Raw genomic sequence first — 16,609 nt, forward strand, 5'->3', positions numbered from 1 at the left:
ACAAAAAATAAGATTTCCAATGGTTAATTCATCTGTAAATATTTGATGTTTGTAGATTATCTGGAGTACCAACAGTATATCAGGAGATGCTGATAAATTAGTTTTGATTCTATAGACCAAGCAACATTGGAGTGCAGTGAATATATATGATGTATATAATTTGAAAATATATACACATCTAAACAAGGAAACAAAGTCTTTGTCTAACTTTGGTCTAAAAATTAATTTCCTTAACTCCAAATAAAATAATGGTGCATTGTTGGAAATCAAGTTAAATTGGAGTGAAGTATATCTGGGTGCCTTGGTCCTGTCAGGAAATCTGTTTCCCCAATTTCTAGTGATTTTTCTTTCATTTACCCTTGTACTTTTTTTCCTGAGCAGCAAGTCTCCACAAATGTTGTCAACTGTATAAGCAGTGAGATTTTTGCCCTCATTGATCTGAAAAGTTGATGTTCTTATTTACTGTCAGTACAACTAGATTTTATTCTGCCCAGTTCTCCAGAAACTTATGCAATGATGTCCCAAGGTTTGTCAAACAACAATTTTACATCATCCCAAAAATCATGGATCAGCTAATATCTCAAACTCATCCATGGCATTCCTGGGTATGATGGTTTCTTTTCATTTGGAAACTGAGCACTATCGCATATCAATTTTTGTGTACTCTCGGGTTCACCAAAAATTCTTCCCCTTCTGGTCTTTCATTTGAGAAAGATTGTTCATATTTTGCCCTTATGATCGTAAACAAAATATTGCAGCCATTTTTGGAAATATTGTTAAAATGCTGACACATTTTCTGATTTAAGATAGCTGACGTGTTCTTTTTATCAACAGACAACAAGTAGAGATCTTGAAGGGAGATAAAATGAGTGCTCATAAAATTATAGATGTTTTGAATAAAGAGGTATGTTATTTTTCCTTCCAAAAATGTAAATTTGAGCAAAGCTTCCTATTGATTATTTTATTTTAAACATGTAAATCAGGTTACTGGATTGGTTTTGGAACTCGTGAATGTGATAAGATTAGTTGGGTTTACACAACATGTGTTTTGTGGCGTTAAGCCAGGGCTTTATTCATTTAACCTGTAAAGTATCTGCTGGAAACCACTAACAACAGGGCCAAGGAAAGGTTTGTATCTTACTTTTGTGAGTTCAGAAAGAACATTGCCACTTTTCCTGGGCTTTAAACTTGAAATTGAAGTTAGACACACTGAACGGTATCCTTCCAGCCCACGAGTCTGTGCCACCAAAACACCCCGATCAACCTACAACTCCAATATATTTTGTAAAGAGGGAGGAAACTGGAAGACATTGAGAAAACCCACACAGTCATGGAAAGAGCGTACAAACTCCTTACAGACAGCACCAAATACGAACCTTGGCACTGTAATCGTTTTTGTTACTTCACAAACAAGGAGCACATAGCCCTCCCTCACTTCCTTGGTTACCACCACGACCCTTCACAATTCTCAGCAGATCCACTTACAAGCTGCCTTACCACAGCAGCCAGGCTATTTCACAGCTTCTCTGACTTGTGAGTCGCAGCACGGTGTCTTTTTGGTCTGCAAACAGATGAGTTTGGCTCAGGATTCAGACCAATACTTCATTGACCTGGATGCCAGTCACATGTTGCTTAGCTTTGAAGGGCTGTTATAGTCCAGATCTTTAAGGTTGGTGAATGCTAAGTTCTTATTCACCAATGTGGACAATTTTTAAACTATTATTTCTACAGTTTGGGGACTGCATTACAGGAAAGATGTAGGCACCCATCAGATGCTACAGTGCATCTTCACTGGACTGATAAAATTATGAGGACAAGTTGCATACATAAGACTCATATTCTCCTTAAAAATAAATTATGAGCTGGTTAACTGAGATGATAAGAATCTAATGTGATGTGATTTCCTTTTGTTGAGGTGGGGTAGAGAAGGGAAGGCAAGCTGTTGTCAAGAACAAAAAGATGTAACCCTTAATCAGAGCTCCTCATTAAGGAAATACTTCCACACAGAAAGGCTCATGGAAATGGGGAGACATAAAAGGCTGCAGATGCTAAAATCTGGAGCAAAAATTAAACTCCTTGAGGAACTCAGTGGGTTAGGCAGCATCCAAAGTTGGCATTTCAGGTTGAGAGGGCCCTGATGCAGAGTACTTAATGTTTTTTTTAATTTGTTCAATGTGCTGCAGATATTAGTTGCTGCTTTCTCCATGGAAGCAGTGATTCTTTAAAGTGATTTCTCATGTCAGTCTGACAATTTTTGTTTCAAACCAGGTGGTTGAGCTGACGTCGTGGAACCAGCAGCTGGACATTGAGAATGAGGACCTGTGCCAGAAAAACTCAAAGAACCAAGCTGATGTGCTGGAACTGAAGCAACGGTTGGCCGAACTAATTCGACAGAAGGAGAAAAGGGCAGGCAATTTGCAGAAGTGGGAAGAAGAAAAAAATAATTTAATGCAAGAAATTGAAAATAGTCATGTAAGGGTCATGTACCACTGATAATGTTGTGGTTGAGTTATTTCAAATAATCACTGTATTGAATCCAGTTTTTAGAACTGTGAAGAGATTCTTGTGTTTTAAATGAAAAAGCACAGAGACTAATTTAGTGAGTAGATTCTGGACTAACCATAAATGCAAGGAATTCTTGGTCTACAAACTACGTACACCTCTGATTATACAAAATGGTCAAGACTGGGCCAATGTCAGATAAATGTTTTTTTTTTCGGATAACTGGCCATTTTTTAAACAAACACCCCAGTAGCAACAGCAAATCGCTTGTATAAATGTTTAAACCACAACAAAGGAAGTCTTTTTAAGCATTGAAATAATGTTTAATTCTCACCAAAGAAAATGCTGGCAGCAATGCTGCCACCAATCACCAATCTCCCAACTGCCGCTGCCGATTTCCAGGAGGTCCCAACTGCTGCCGCTGATCCCAGGGGAGGCTTTCTGGACTGGTGGAACACTCACTGGTGAGTCGGCAGGCTCCTATCTCCTCGGTCACCGGAGATGCCCAAGTCCCAACTCCGAATCCTCCCCTAGGCCTACCGCACATGCACACTGGGGAGTCCAAAGAAGACTTCCAAGGACCTCAACATATTTTCTTTATTCTAATATGACTGAATTCTGTGGAGCTTTTTTCATGGTTTCTATTATCCTCGTTTCCTAACCCACAATGGTCATCTGTCAAGGGCATTCATTTTCACTGATTCTGCACACCTTGTCGTATTTAGACCAGGGCTGTGAAGTCATCTGGAGCCCAGTGATGCTGACGAAATGCAAACTTGCATCAGTAATTATAAATGGCACTTCAAAAGCAATGCCTAAAATTTTCAACTTCGGAGATTTATAGCTGCTGTCATTTTATTTTTCTGAAATGAGCTGTTTAAAAGAAGACAAATGCACTTGTCACCTGCCTTCCTCACCTGACCAAAAAAATTCTTGATCATCAAAACTCTCCAGACAACTTCTTTCTATATCATGAGCTATAATCTTTTCAGCGAGTTTACCATATGCTAATTTACCAAAAAAAAATTGAAGTTCAGATTGGTGCTTTGATTGTGCATCTTTAGAAACCTGTTTCTAATTCACTAATCATTTTGGAAAAAATTTCTACAGTTTCCCTATTATCAATGGTTAAGTGAATTGATCCATCTAAGCAGTTTACCTTTTATCTCTTTTGATGATGTAAAGCCAGCATTCACCAATTCATCGATGCAATTTTTGTTTTCAAACATTTTGCTAAATGTTACTAAGTGTTTTACAATCCATAAATAATGATCAATGTTGAAACTTAGCTACCAATTTTCCCTTAGAAAACTCCCTCAAAGAAGAATCAGGATAAAAAATCCTTGGTAAGGAATAAATATTGGCCAAAATGTCAAGATAACATGCCAGCTCACCTCAAAAGTGTGCCAGGTATATGTCCATTTAGCGCAATGCCTTTACAGCGCCAGCGATTGGGATGGGGGTTCAAATCCTGTGCTGTCTGTAAGTAATTTATATGTTCTCTCCACTTGAAGTTTTTAGTAATTAAATCAAATGCTTCATGATCAGGAAAGTAAAATCCTATGCTGTCTGTAAGTAACTTATACGTTCTCTGGGATGTCTGCGTAGGATTTCTTCGGGTGCTCTGGTTTCCTCCCACCGTACAAAATGTACTGGGATTTGTAGGTCCTCAGTTTAAGTCTGCAACCAAAAGACAGCACCTCCATCACTGCATTGGCTTTTGGATTGTTTGTAACTTTAAATATTGATGTACGTGATTTTATCAAACACAAAGTGTACGTTCAGTGCCTTTGTGAGATTTAAAAATGAATATCTCTGTATTTTAAAAGAGATCCATTTTGTAAAAAGCTTCCTGTCAATATCTTGCACCTTTAGTTCTCCAAATGTAGCAAACTGGAAGATGAAGTCACTGCATTAAGGCACACAAATGAAAAACTGATAAGAGAAAAAGAGACACTGAGTAATGAAGTGAGCCGGTGCATCGAAAAGGTGAGATGAATTTAATAGATACCATATAATTGGTTGTTCACATTTTGACAAGAGTTGTTTGGAATCTAATTTGCAGTAATTGCGTGCAGATTGCAAAAATGAATATTGTGGAAACGCACTCAGAAAATTTAAGGCAAGAATGGCAGTCTTCACGACAAGAAGTTCAAAAGTTGAGTGCACGGCTTAACACATCACAAGAACAGGTAGTGCAATTGAATTGGAGAGGAATGCAAGGTGGTAATTTGCACCTCTGTGTTTGCAGTTCTGTGATCTAAATAACAGGTAGGAAAATTGCCTTTAGACTACACCCCCATTTTCTCAAAAATAGCTTTTTGATGCTGCTTAAGAGAAAAGTAGATTGACTCATTTCTCTCTGCAATCTCATTGAAAAATTACTCGTTTCCACTCAGTCCTTGCCCATTGCAAGTTGACAACTCTGGATCCATCACGGTGTTGTATTGGAGCCATGCTCCTCAAATTAAAGAAGAAGCTACAGAAGGTAGTGAATGCAACTCCGAACATAGCAAAAACTTCCCTCCCCTCTCCTTTTACATCTCCCACTGCTTAGGAAAGACCCATTGCACCTCGGACACATTCTCATCTCCATCCCCCCATTGGGTAGAAGAGTTAAGAGTATGAAAACACACACCATCATGCTTTAACATAGTTTCTTCCCTGTAGCGATCAGGTTCCTGAATGAACCCCACAACAGGGCTCTCATGCTACCCTTGCTTGGAGCCAATTAAATTTCATTGTTATCACATACTCTGTAAATTGTGCATTTTACATGGCTGTATGAATATTAAATTTGCTGGCCTGTTTGCAGAAAGACCTTTCTCACTGTGCCAGATATTGTACTACTGAAACTGAACAAATAAATTAGTTTTGTTCAGAAGTAACAAAAGCTTTAAATCATGAGCAAATGAAGCATCAACATGCCTTATACCTATAATGACCTTTGCCAGTTATATTCAATGTATGTTTAAAAATCATACTCTTTATATTTAAAGTATAAGATCTTAATTGCTAAATTTGAAAGAATAAATTTTGTAAAATATATGCTTTGTTTTTAGTTACAGAATCTGGAGGAAAGTTTACAAAGTTCCAACTTCCAGACAGCAAAATTGAAATCTGACTTTCGTGTAGCTCAACAGGAAAAGGAGGCATTGAAAAAGGAAGTGATGTTATTGCACAAGCAGCTACAGGCAACCAAAGACAAGGTATTATTCCACTTAAATGATCCTTGAATTCATATAGCCCGTTACACTTTTATATTAAGTCTAGTATGTATTTGTACGGTGTTCTGCATATGGATAGGTGAGAATTTTAGATATTTTTCATAATGCTTCTAATTCAAGATTAATTGTAAAATGCAATTGTAGCATTTTTCAGATATTTTTACCTTGCCATATTTCCTTGCTCCTCCTTCCCCTTTCCCCATTTTTCAGACTAAGTGCTGATGTTTGGGGTTTTGTGTTGCCATGTTCCCCTCTGATATACAACTCAATACATCTTCTTGTCAATAATTTCATACGGTCAGAGCTCAAAAGCTAAAATCAATTCTATTGCTTCCCATAATCTATTTGAGCTTGTAACCTACCAGTTCTTCCATTAGGAGTATGGACTGAGTGTTGTGAAGTGGAAACATAGAAACATAGAAGGTAGGAGCAGGAGTAGGTCATTCGACCCTTCGAGCCTGCTCCGCCATTCAACGAGATCATGGCTGATCTTAAAGTTCAGTACCCCGTCCCCGCCTTCTCTCCGTAACCTTTAATGAAAAAATATATCTAATAGATACTGAAAAAATACTGAAAAAATATATCTAATTTCCTCTTAAATATATTTAATGAACCTGCCTCTACTGCCCTCTGTGGCAATGAATTCCACAGATTCACCACCCTCGGGGTAAAGAAATTCCTCCTCATCTCGGTCCTAAATGGTTTGCTTATTATCCTCAAACCATGGCACCGGGTTCTGGATTTTCCCATCCTTGGAAACATCCCATCTGCATCCATTCTGTCCAGTCCTGCCAGAATTTTATGTCTCTATGAGATCCCCTCTCAATCTTCTAAACTCCAGCGAGTACAATCCCAATTTGCGCGATCTTTCCTCATAAGTCATTCCTGCCATTCCAGGTATCAGCCTGGTGAATCGCCTCTGCACTCCCTCCATTGCAAGAACATCCTTCCTTAGATAAGGTGACCAAAACTGCACACAATACTCCAGGTGGGGTCTCACCAAGGCCCTGTAAGGTATCCTTGTTCCTATACTCAAACCCTCTTGATATGAAGGCTAACATACCATTTGCCTTTTTAACCGCCTGCTGTACCTGCATGCTCGCCTTCAGAGACTGGTGTACAAGTGCCCCTAGGTCTCTCTGCACTTCCCCATCTCTTAATCTATTGCCATTCAAATAGTAATCTGCCCTCTGGTTTGTATTACCAAAGTGGATAACCTCACATTTATCCACATTGTAGTGCATTTGTCATGTATCTGCCCAGTCCCTCAATTTATCCAAATCACACTGGAGCTTCCTGACCCCCTCTTCCGTGCACACAACCCCTCCTAGCTTAGTGTCATCTGCAAATTTGGAGATATTACATCCAATCCCCTCATCCAGATCATTAATGTAAATTGTGAACAGCTGGGGTCCCAGTACAGATCCCTGTGGCACCCCACTGGTCACCGCCTGCCATTTATCCCAACTCTCTGTCTTCTACCTGCCAGCCAGTTCTCAATCCACATCAATACTTTGCCCCCAATCCCATGAGCCTTGATTTTGTAAGCCAGTCGTTTATGCGGGACCTTATCGAAGGCAAGTATTGGAATTTTTGACCGTGTGAATTGAATGGGCCAAACCTTCCTCCCACAATATATCATTAGCAGGAATTGAGTCTGTGATAGTACAGATCTATCACCAATGTATATAGTGTATATAGTTACAGTATCTACACTGTGCTTACAGCGATTGGCTGAGAGCTAAGCCACGCCTACTGTCTGGGCCTTAAAGGGTTCTGTCCCTAGCCAGGTCGGATCATTCCGGACTGGTCGGCCACCTGTGAAGAGCTCCGGTCTTTTGCTAATAAAAGCCTTGGTTTGGATCAACAAGTCTTTGGTTCTTTCGACGAGCTCTACAGAGTCATCAGAATTTGAAGCTGTTGAATGAATTTCAATCATGAGGAATATGAGCGAAAGGGAGGAATTGTTGCCTCTTTGAATAAAAAGTCGATATGAATTATGTCAGTCACTCTCTTCTCTCTGTGGTTTTAGATTCAGGTGCTCGAACATACTTGGGATTCTGCCGATTTTCAGCAACAACAGAAATTCTACCAGGATGATCTGACTCGCCTCATGGAAGAAGAGCAGAGATTGCTGCGGGAGGAAAATGAGAGGCTGCAGAAAGAGGGAGAGCTGCACATTGCCAGGGAGAAGGTAGTTGAAAGAATTGAAAACAAATTACTCTGGTACCATGCTCTTCTCTTTCTTCATCTGTGTTGGCGCTGCTTCATATACCCATTCAGAACTCATCAATTTTAACCCGGCCACCAGCGACCACCCTGCTCTCAAATTCACCTACATCATTTGTCACACTTCCCTCCCTTTGCAGGATCTCTCAGGTGACAAACTATCCACTGATGCTTACTATCAACCCAATGACTCATGTACCCTGTCTCTTGTAAAGATGCCATCACTTTCTCCATCTCCACACATCTGCCCTCAAGATGGGCCTTCCATTCCAAGTCATCTGAAATGTGCTCCTTTTCTGGAACTATGGTTTCCCCTATTCTGTGGTTGATGGAGCCCTTTCCTGCATATCCTCTGTTTCACAGACTTCTGTTCTTGCCCTACCACTTTCAAACAGAAATGAGATAGCGTTCCCTAGCCCTCACCTTTCACCCAACTACCCTTCACATCCACATCATCATTTCTGAGGTCCACGGGTACCATCCTTCCCTTTCCAGCTTCCAAAAGGATACCCCCTGCCTCTCCCCACCCCTAACCCGACTCCATCTGTTATATTCACCTCTCCGCTGTCCATTTATGCCCCCCCCCCCCCATCTCCCTGTACTGATTATCTTCCCTCTCCACTCTCAGTCCTGATGCATGATTGCAGCCCAAAACACCAAAAATTCCTTTACCTCATTAATGCCTCTCAACCCATTGAGTTCTTCCACCGTTTGTTTATTTTTGCTCCAAATTTTAGCATTTGCAGCTTCTTGTGGCTTATTAATAAAATAATTGAGCAGACTCCTGATTCTCAGTTGGCATCTCGGTTCCCAACTTTGAAGATGTTATTCTTCTTAGTTACATTGAAGAGACTTTTGGAAGTACAAACAGCCTGCTATTTTGATGAGGGGCAGAGTGAAAACAGAAAAAAAATCAATGGAGAAAAGCATTACACCAATGTATTCAATGTACCTTTAGAGTAATATCCAATTCAACAAACAATTGCTCTGCCTTTGTAAATTTAATACATATACTTATTTCTTGATTGTTTGTTTATAGAGTTACCCATTAAACTGCAGTGAGATTTGACAGGCTGTACCCACAGGATCAATGGCACATTGCCAGTAAAGTTTCCACCTCAATCCTCGTCAGAGTTCTTCATCATCTCACCTCCAGCATTTTCTTCAACTTCTGCACTCTTAAAGAGCTCCAACTCTGCCCATTTTTGCTGTGCAATCTTCTGGTTTTTCCTTCATTGGCAAGGGAATGTTTTAAATACCTTTGGGTGGAAATTGGGATAAAGGGCAAAAACTTCATCTGCAACGCTCACAGAACATCATGTTTGGGTTCTCCAGTGTAATTCTCCACTGACACTGATGTTACCAGGTCTATTATGGCATTCCTTATTAGTGTGACATTCCTTATTAACATGTCATAGTTATCACAAGGTACTTCAGCAATCACAGTGTTTTCAACCTTCTCTTATGGAAACATGCCGTTCTCTAACTCTTCCAGCTACAAGGAAGTGTTGCCACGGAATGAATGAATGCAGCAATGATCATAAAGAGGGTGAAAGACTCCTCCCAAGAGGGTCAGGGGAGCTGGATAAAATGGTAAAGAACATTATCTACAGCAAGCTTGTGCTTTGTGCCTAATAATCTCAGACAGCTCTTGTTCATGGCAGAAAGTTGCTAGGGAAGCTTCATGAGTGTAATCTGTGAATGCCTGCACTTTGGAAAAGAATGCAAGGCAGCCTGTGTCCCATTCTGCCTGTTCTCGTGGACTGAAGGAAAATTAAACAAAGTCTCATTAATGCAGTAGGGATCAACAAACTGCAAGATGTAGCAGCCTGAAATAACTGAAATAACCTGAAATAACCCTCAGAAGCTTGCCCTTAACTGGGCCCTGATCTCGATGAGCAAAACAGTCAAGACAAAGATAAAGATATTATTGAAGTTGTAAGAAGTGCCAGGTTTCAATGAGGAATATAGTTCTAAATGTTGTCCCTTTAAGTAGCAGGTATCATGGGAAATGGGGTGGCAGTATCTGTCAGTCTGTAAGTAAATCTCACTTTACTGAATGAAGTTCAAAATCCCTCTGATGTTTACAACTGTGGCATGACCATTGATGTCATTTTATGCCTGGGGGGAAAAAAAAGTGCGAAGGAGAACAAAAGTCCAGTAGGTTCAGAGGCACCCAGAACAACCTCAAAATGGCTCTTCTTGGAGTTAATCCTATTTTTTAACAGCACAAAGTTGTATGAATTAGTTTCTAGGCCGATGCCTTTAGTAACTCTGGGTTTACTTCTGAAATTCTCTTTATAAACTCATTTTGCTCATCAATGACAAATCTGACAAATCATCATACCCCCATTTTATTCACTCATTTATTTTTGACTGATTTTGATCTCTCTTTTGCCAATGCCAGCTGAAGGATTAAATATGTTGGGGGGTCTTTTCTATTTTCATTGTCCTGTTGGTTCTGAATTTTTCACTCAGCAATACTGAGACCAATCCAAAAACTCCAAATGGATGCCTGATAGGAATTGGACTAAATACTTGTGGGGTTTGTGCAGCCCATGGGTTGCATGGGTAATCTCACTGAATCATTCTGGCAGTTTCCACTTCGTGCATTCTCCAGCATCAATTATTGACAATAATGTGGCAATCCATTTTTAAATGTGAACAGTGCAAAATTGGTTACTGAAGCTGGTCTCTGCTCTTGAAAACTCTGGCAACTTCTTGTTCTGCATCGCTTCATCCTTCAGTATTAATTTGAATATAAGAAGAAAATCTATGCAAAAATAAGTAAATTTAACTGGAAATGAACCTTGCTTAAAATCTGCATATGATAAAATATTTCAAAAACTAAGTGCAGTATTTTTCGCTTTTCCCAGGTGAAACAACTGGAATCTGCAATTCTAACACTCAAACATCAGAAACATTACACCAAGTCTACCATGCTTAAAGCTGCTGAACAGGAGAAACTCTGCATGAAGAGAGAATATGATCAGATTCAAAAAGATCTCACCAGGAAGGTTGGGTTTATTGACATTGAAGAAACCCATATCCCTCTTAGGATTTTATCAGGAGTAACAGTTGAGATCCACTGTTTATTATGTAACAAAATAATCCAAGTCATTTACAGAGGAGTGAGTGAGCACTGAGCAGGAAAACATAGTCCTGGAAATTAACTGTGTATAGATTTTGAGGGTTTAAACAACAGAGACAAGAAATGGACTGTCATAATGACCAATATTAGTGGAGTGGAGAACAAGAAAATCTCACATTGGATGAAAATTTGAAAAGCGGAAGTCATTGCTGCAATATAGTGAAGGGTTTCTGTTTAAAACTCAGACAAAGATTATTGTGGTGAAAATTAATTGTAATCCTTACGATTGAGCATTATACCAAAGACAGAGACAGGAACAAAGATAAAATCAACAGTTCAGATGATGTCATTCCTGCGCTATGTGCTGATCTACCTAAAAATCTGTTTGAAAAAGCAGATAAACTACATGAGAAATCATATAATCAAGGGTAGACCCACATTTTATGGTTGTATCATGAAGGTTTGAATATTAACATGAAAAACAAAATGACTAGGATGGTACCTTGGATGAATTTTTAAAAAACATGACTGACTGCTTTGCGACCATTGCAGGAAATAAAGTTGAATGGAGAAAGATGAGGAGATATACAACAGAGGAAATTGTTACTGTAATCCAGGAAAGAAAGGTATTGGGGCAAAGGATTTGTTTTTGGCTAGGAATTTTGTGAAGTATTCAAGCAACCAGCAGAAAAATAACGGAAAATAAATAGGTTTTTAAAAAATTAAAAATTGATGCCCCAGCAGTTAGTTCGCCAATCCAAGCAACACGAAACCAGAAAATTAACTTAACCAGGATCTACCAATCCCCATAGGTACCGGATACCGGGGGTTTTTACTGTATTTCCACATCTGGATGAGGTATGATTTTGCAGGAAACCTGTAGCTCGTGATGTTCCCATGCATCTGCTGCCCTTGTCCTTCTTGGTGAAAGTGATTGGAATTTGGATGGTACTGTTACTGAACACGGTACCTCAGTAATGGGGAAAGTAAATGCTATTGCTGGAGGAGGTAGTACCAATAAAATAGGCCTTGTCAGTATCAAGTTTTTGGATTTTCATTCCAAGCAATCATATTCATGAAACAATGAAAAGTTGGCAAATTCAAATGATCACTGGTTGAATTTTGTACAGAATTATGCCTATGCTACTGTGACACAGACAACTAATTTTCTCAACAGTTAAGTCTGATGATCTCACTTGAACATGAAGTGAAAGTCCTCAACGTGGAAAATGAGATGCTGCGAAAGAAACAGGCTAGTCTGGAGTGCCAATTGATGGAAATGAATGAGAAGGTAGGCCCTGAAAACATATATGGGGACTCTTTGGTTAAGGGGGGGCAGAGGGGCTGATTTGCCTGAAATTTTACACAGGGCCCATACTGCGCCCAGGCCACCTCGCATCTCACCTCCAGGCCCTAATGCAGGCCGCTGCCTCCTCCACAAACCGGCTGCTGGCACAGGAGGGCTGACCTGACTGCTCCAACCCTGCTCTATCTGAGGCTGAGACTCCTATCCATCCCCAGGCCTGAGCCGCTTCGTCGTCCAGGAGAATGCCCATTACAGTGGGAATGATGCTGGGTGACGCTACACAAACCCGATGACATCATCGCACCGAGATGCGGGAAGTTCACAGCAAATCATTTCACTGTCAGCAGCAGTCCTGCACTCGGACTGTGACCGTCCTGTCACATGACAGCCAGCCCTGGCATATGCGCGCTGATGTCACAGGGCCTGAATGCTGACACAGAGCGCTGTTGCCCCAGCAGCGAGCTGGTTCCCGGAAGAGGCCGCAGCCCGTGTCCAGACCCTGGGTTGGAGGTTAAATGCCCGGCACCCCAGGCGTGAAGGTACCCAGGGCTGTGACATGATGGAGCGGGGCTGCCATTGTTTATCTTTTTAATTTCTCTATCTGTTTTTATTTTTATTGCTTTGACCGAATTTTCCCTGATATTTTATCCAGAATTTGGGAGGGCATTTTCCACCCATTTCCCACCCCACCAGGTTGTACTCCTATTCCTAGAAAGCTGAGTAAATTGCATCAGAATGTACTTACATCCTCAATATGGGTGCACATAATTCAACAGATTATCTATTGTATATAATCAGAAATATGCAGAACTTACAATATGGAGATAAAAGTAATTCCATTAAAACCAATCATAAAGTTCAAAGTTCCTTGAATAATGTATAAACTGTAACGTACATGATACACTTCAACTTTTTTCTGCTGTACGGAAAAGAATCACCATGAGCATTACCCAGTGCTCCTAACAATAAGAGAAAGAGAAGAAAAAGAGGGACCCTTGTGAGACACTGTGTCTATGGATTCAACTCCAGTGCTCCTGCAGCTACACAGATTCCTGTTCAAACCATTGGGAGGCCAGCTCTAGGTCCAAACCTATGCTACAATCAGGCAGCCTTCAACACTTTTGGTAGCCAGTCTTTTTGCCATCAGCGTCCTCTCGAATCCCTGTTCCATGAGTCAGTCTCCAGATGACTGCAGCCTGCGTGAGTCCTTCGACCGCAAGTCGCCAATCACCCACAGCCTGTCTGGGTCCTTCAGTTGTTGAGCCCCTTGCTGTTCTGTTGACTTGGTCTCTCCCATGCTTTTTCTCCTCAGAGGAGGGTGTTTTCCCTGTGTTAATGACTCCAAAGGACTCAATAGCTGCTAAATAGCAGCAACAGAAATTCGCCAAGATGATAGCGACTGAAACAAAACGGGTTTTAGTTTCTTAATACAGTACATAATTTCACCATTTCATCAGATGCAAGGATCGACAATGAGATAGACAACAGACTCGCCAAGGCAAATAGCGCCTTTGGAAGACTACACAAAAGAGTCTGGAAAAACAACCAACTGAAAAACCTCACAAAGATAAGCGTATACAGAGCCGTTGTCATACCCACACTCCTGTTCGGCTCCGAATCATGGGTCCTCTACCGGCACCACCTACGGCTCCTAGAACGCTTCCACCAGCATTGTCTCCGCTCCATCCTCAACATCCATTGGAGCGCTTACACCCCTAACGTCGAAGTACTCGAGATGGCAGAGGTCGACAGCATTGAGTCCACGCTGCTGAAGATCCAGCTGCGCTGGATGGGTCACGTCTCCAGAATGGAGGACCATCGCCTTCCCAAGATCGTGTTATATGGCGAGCTCTCCACTGGCCACCGTGACAGAGGTGCACCAAAGAAAAGATACAAGGACTGCCTAAAGAAATCTCTTGGTGCCTGCCACATTGACCACCGCCAGTGGGCTGATAACGCCTCAAACCGTGCATCTTGGCGCCTCACAGTTTGGCGGGCAGCAACCTCCTTTGAAGAAGACCGCAGAGCCCACCTCACTGACAAAAGGCAAAGGAGGAAAAACCCAACACCCAACCCCAACCAACCAATTTTCCCTTGCAACCGCTGCAATCGTGTCTGACTGTCCCGCATCGGACTTGTCAGCCACAAACGAGCCTGCAGCTGACGTGGACTTTTTACCCCCTCCATAAATCTTCGTCCGCGAAGCCAAGCCAAAGAAAAGAAGACAGTACATAATTATATCAGTACTTAACTTTGTTAGAAATTAAAGTACCTTTAAAGAAATTGCTCGAGACAAAAATTGAGAACAAAGAACATTTATTACAACAACAATGCAAATTTGGGTGCTTCCCCTTACCCTGGGAATACACACATACACTGGGGCTCACCCAACTTTTATACAGTCGATTTCAGTGTAGGAATACCCTCCCCCTTACATTCTTCTGCCTCCTGCTGGAGAGGTTTGGCATTAGGCAATCCTGCCTGCCTACGTGCAATTTCAGTATACTTGGAGAACCAGGGGGGGTATCCTGTCGGTGTCCCTTCATGTCATTGTCCTTATTCACACCTTCCTGATTCTCGGGGCTACAGTCTCTTGATATGCAGAGTTGACTCATTCTATCTAGGGTTGGCTAATTTCATATGTATAAATCTGTGTATGGTTAGCTAATTAGAAATGTATGACTTGGTACTTCTGTCCAGGGCTAGGAGACCCTTATCTGATCCAGACTACCTCAACCTCCTACATTCTATTGTACCTTACCATTCCTTATCTTAGTCTTATGGTCTTGTCACAAAGACTAGAAGATTCTTATGTTAATCGTGCTGACTCTGCTTTCCTGCATCCTAAGCCCCAAGCTTATCCTGTTTGAACTGGTTACAGCCATTTACTGATGAACTTTAGTTTCTTCCATGTTCATAATTTTAGATCAATTTTCCCATCTCTCACAACTTATTACTATTAAACTAACTTAACCCCCTTCCCATTCTAGTTCAGAAAAATTCCCTTTCACTGTCCAGTCATTCACTTTTCACTTCTCCAAGTTCACTGGTATCAGGCAATCTTCCACACTGTGCGCAGAATTGGACAGATATGTTCACCAGGCTTTAGTGCTTTAACATAAGTTGTTACCACTTAAGGTGGTTTTTGCTGGTTTCAGAGAGATATTTGTTGTTCGTTGGACACACAAACTGATCTTCAATCAGCAACAGAAGTGTCTTATCAAAAAAAATTTGTACCCTCTTAGGTTTTTCAAAAGATGACTTCTTCTTCCAGGTTACCACAAAGAGTTCTTTTTTTTTCCCTTATTGCAGGAGAAACACAATAACCAGCCACACGTTCTGCAACTGACACAGATTTCGAATAGGCTGAACTCAGAGCTCAAAACCCTTCTTGAAATGGGGTCATGCAGCAGATCTGTCAACTTTCAGCCTTCACCACAAACTGTTGCACCACCCTCTCCAATCCCTTTTGAATCTTTCTTCTCTCATCTCGTACATCTGCCCTCTGATATCGAGCACGTGGCAAGTTTTGGTCTGGTGGTTGAACCTTGTAATTTCTGGACGTAAAACATTTGGATGTTTTCTCTCTCTTTGCAAAACCTCATGCCCCCTCTTAGGACAACAAACTTCAACCAGAAATTTAAGACTCTGGCACTAGTCAAACAGTCAAAATATTTTGCAGTTCTTGAGCCTGAACACTGTTCAAATATCCTGGTGCATTAACACCTACTTGTGAAACTCTTGCAAGCACTTCCCTTTGTCTCTGCAAAGCCAACTGCAGACACAGTTTACCCTTACATAGCTCTTGCATGGTAATTAAACCTCAAAATCTTACCCTTTTAAGATATATTTTATCATAATTTTATTAACTTATTCTGTAACACCTCTTTCTGGTGTCCTGCACCAGTCTGCTGCATCCCTGGTGCTTGCAACCCCTCGTAGTACACTGCCCAGCATAGGGGCTGCTATCTTGGGCACAAACCTTTGTGGTTACAAAATTCAATTAAAACCACAGTTGGTTCCTTTAACAGGCTGTTTACAGCATTTCTGGTTGTGATGCAATGTGTTTTTTTTCCCAATCTTGAATATTTTGGAGCAGAAAGGTGCAAATGCTGGAAATCCAAAACAAAATGTAAAATACTAGAAGCACACTGCAGAGTGAAGCAGCATCAGTGGAGAGAGAAACAAAATCAGTATTTCAGGTCAAGAACCTTTCATCAGTTTACATTTGATGAAGGCGTGCTGATTTTGAAC

General features: G+C 40.9%; 1 protein-coding gene across 11 annotated transcripts in view; it reads left to right on the forward strand.

Annotated features, from left to right (window-relative positions):
- The window catches only part of nin (ninein (GSK3B interacting protein)), a 165,940-nt gene that overhangs the window by 142,962 nt on the left and 6,369 nt on the right, over positions 1–16,609 (forward strand). For 8 of the 11 annotated variants that reach the window (XM_069917054.1, XM_069917051.1, XM_069917050.1 and 5 more), the window contains 8 exons: positions 835–904; positions 2,269–2,472; positions 4,378–4,491; positions 4,581–4,694; positions 5,565–5,711; positions 7,762–7,923; positions 10,835–10,975; positions 12,227–12,340. In XM_069917054.1, coding sequence (XP_069773155.1) covers positions 835–904; positions 2,269–2,472; positions 4,378–4,491; positions 4,581–4,694; positions 5,565–5,711; positions 7,762–7,923; positions 10,835–10,975; positions 12,227–12,340 — 1,066 coding nt within the window. Of the gene's footprint in view, positions 1–834; positions 905–2,268; positions 2,473–4,377; positions 4,492–4,580; positions 4,695–5,564; positions 5,712–7,761; positions 7,924–9,453; positions 9,552–10,834; positions 10,976–12,226; positions 12,341–16,609 lie in introns of those variants that run through there. The other 3 variants (XR_011351382.1, XM_069917056.1, XM_069917055.1) reach the window with 3 other exon arrangements.

This window comes from Narcine bancroftii, chromosome 2 (assembly GCF_036971445.1).
Source record: "Narcine bancroftii isolate sNarBan1 chromosome 2, sNarBan1.hap1, whole genome shotgun sequence".
NCBI classification, from domain to species: Eukaryota; Metazoa; Chordata; class Chondrichthyes; order Torpediniformes; family Narcinidae; genus Narcine; species Narcine bancroftii.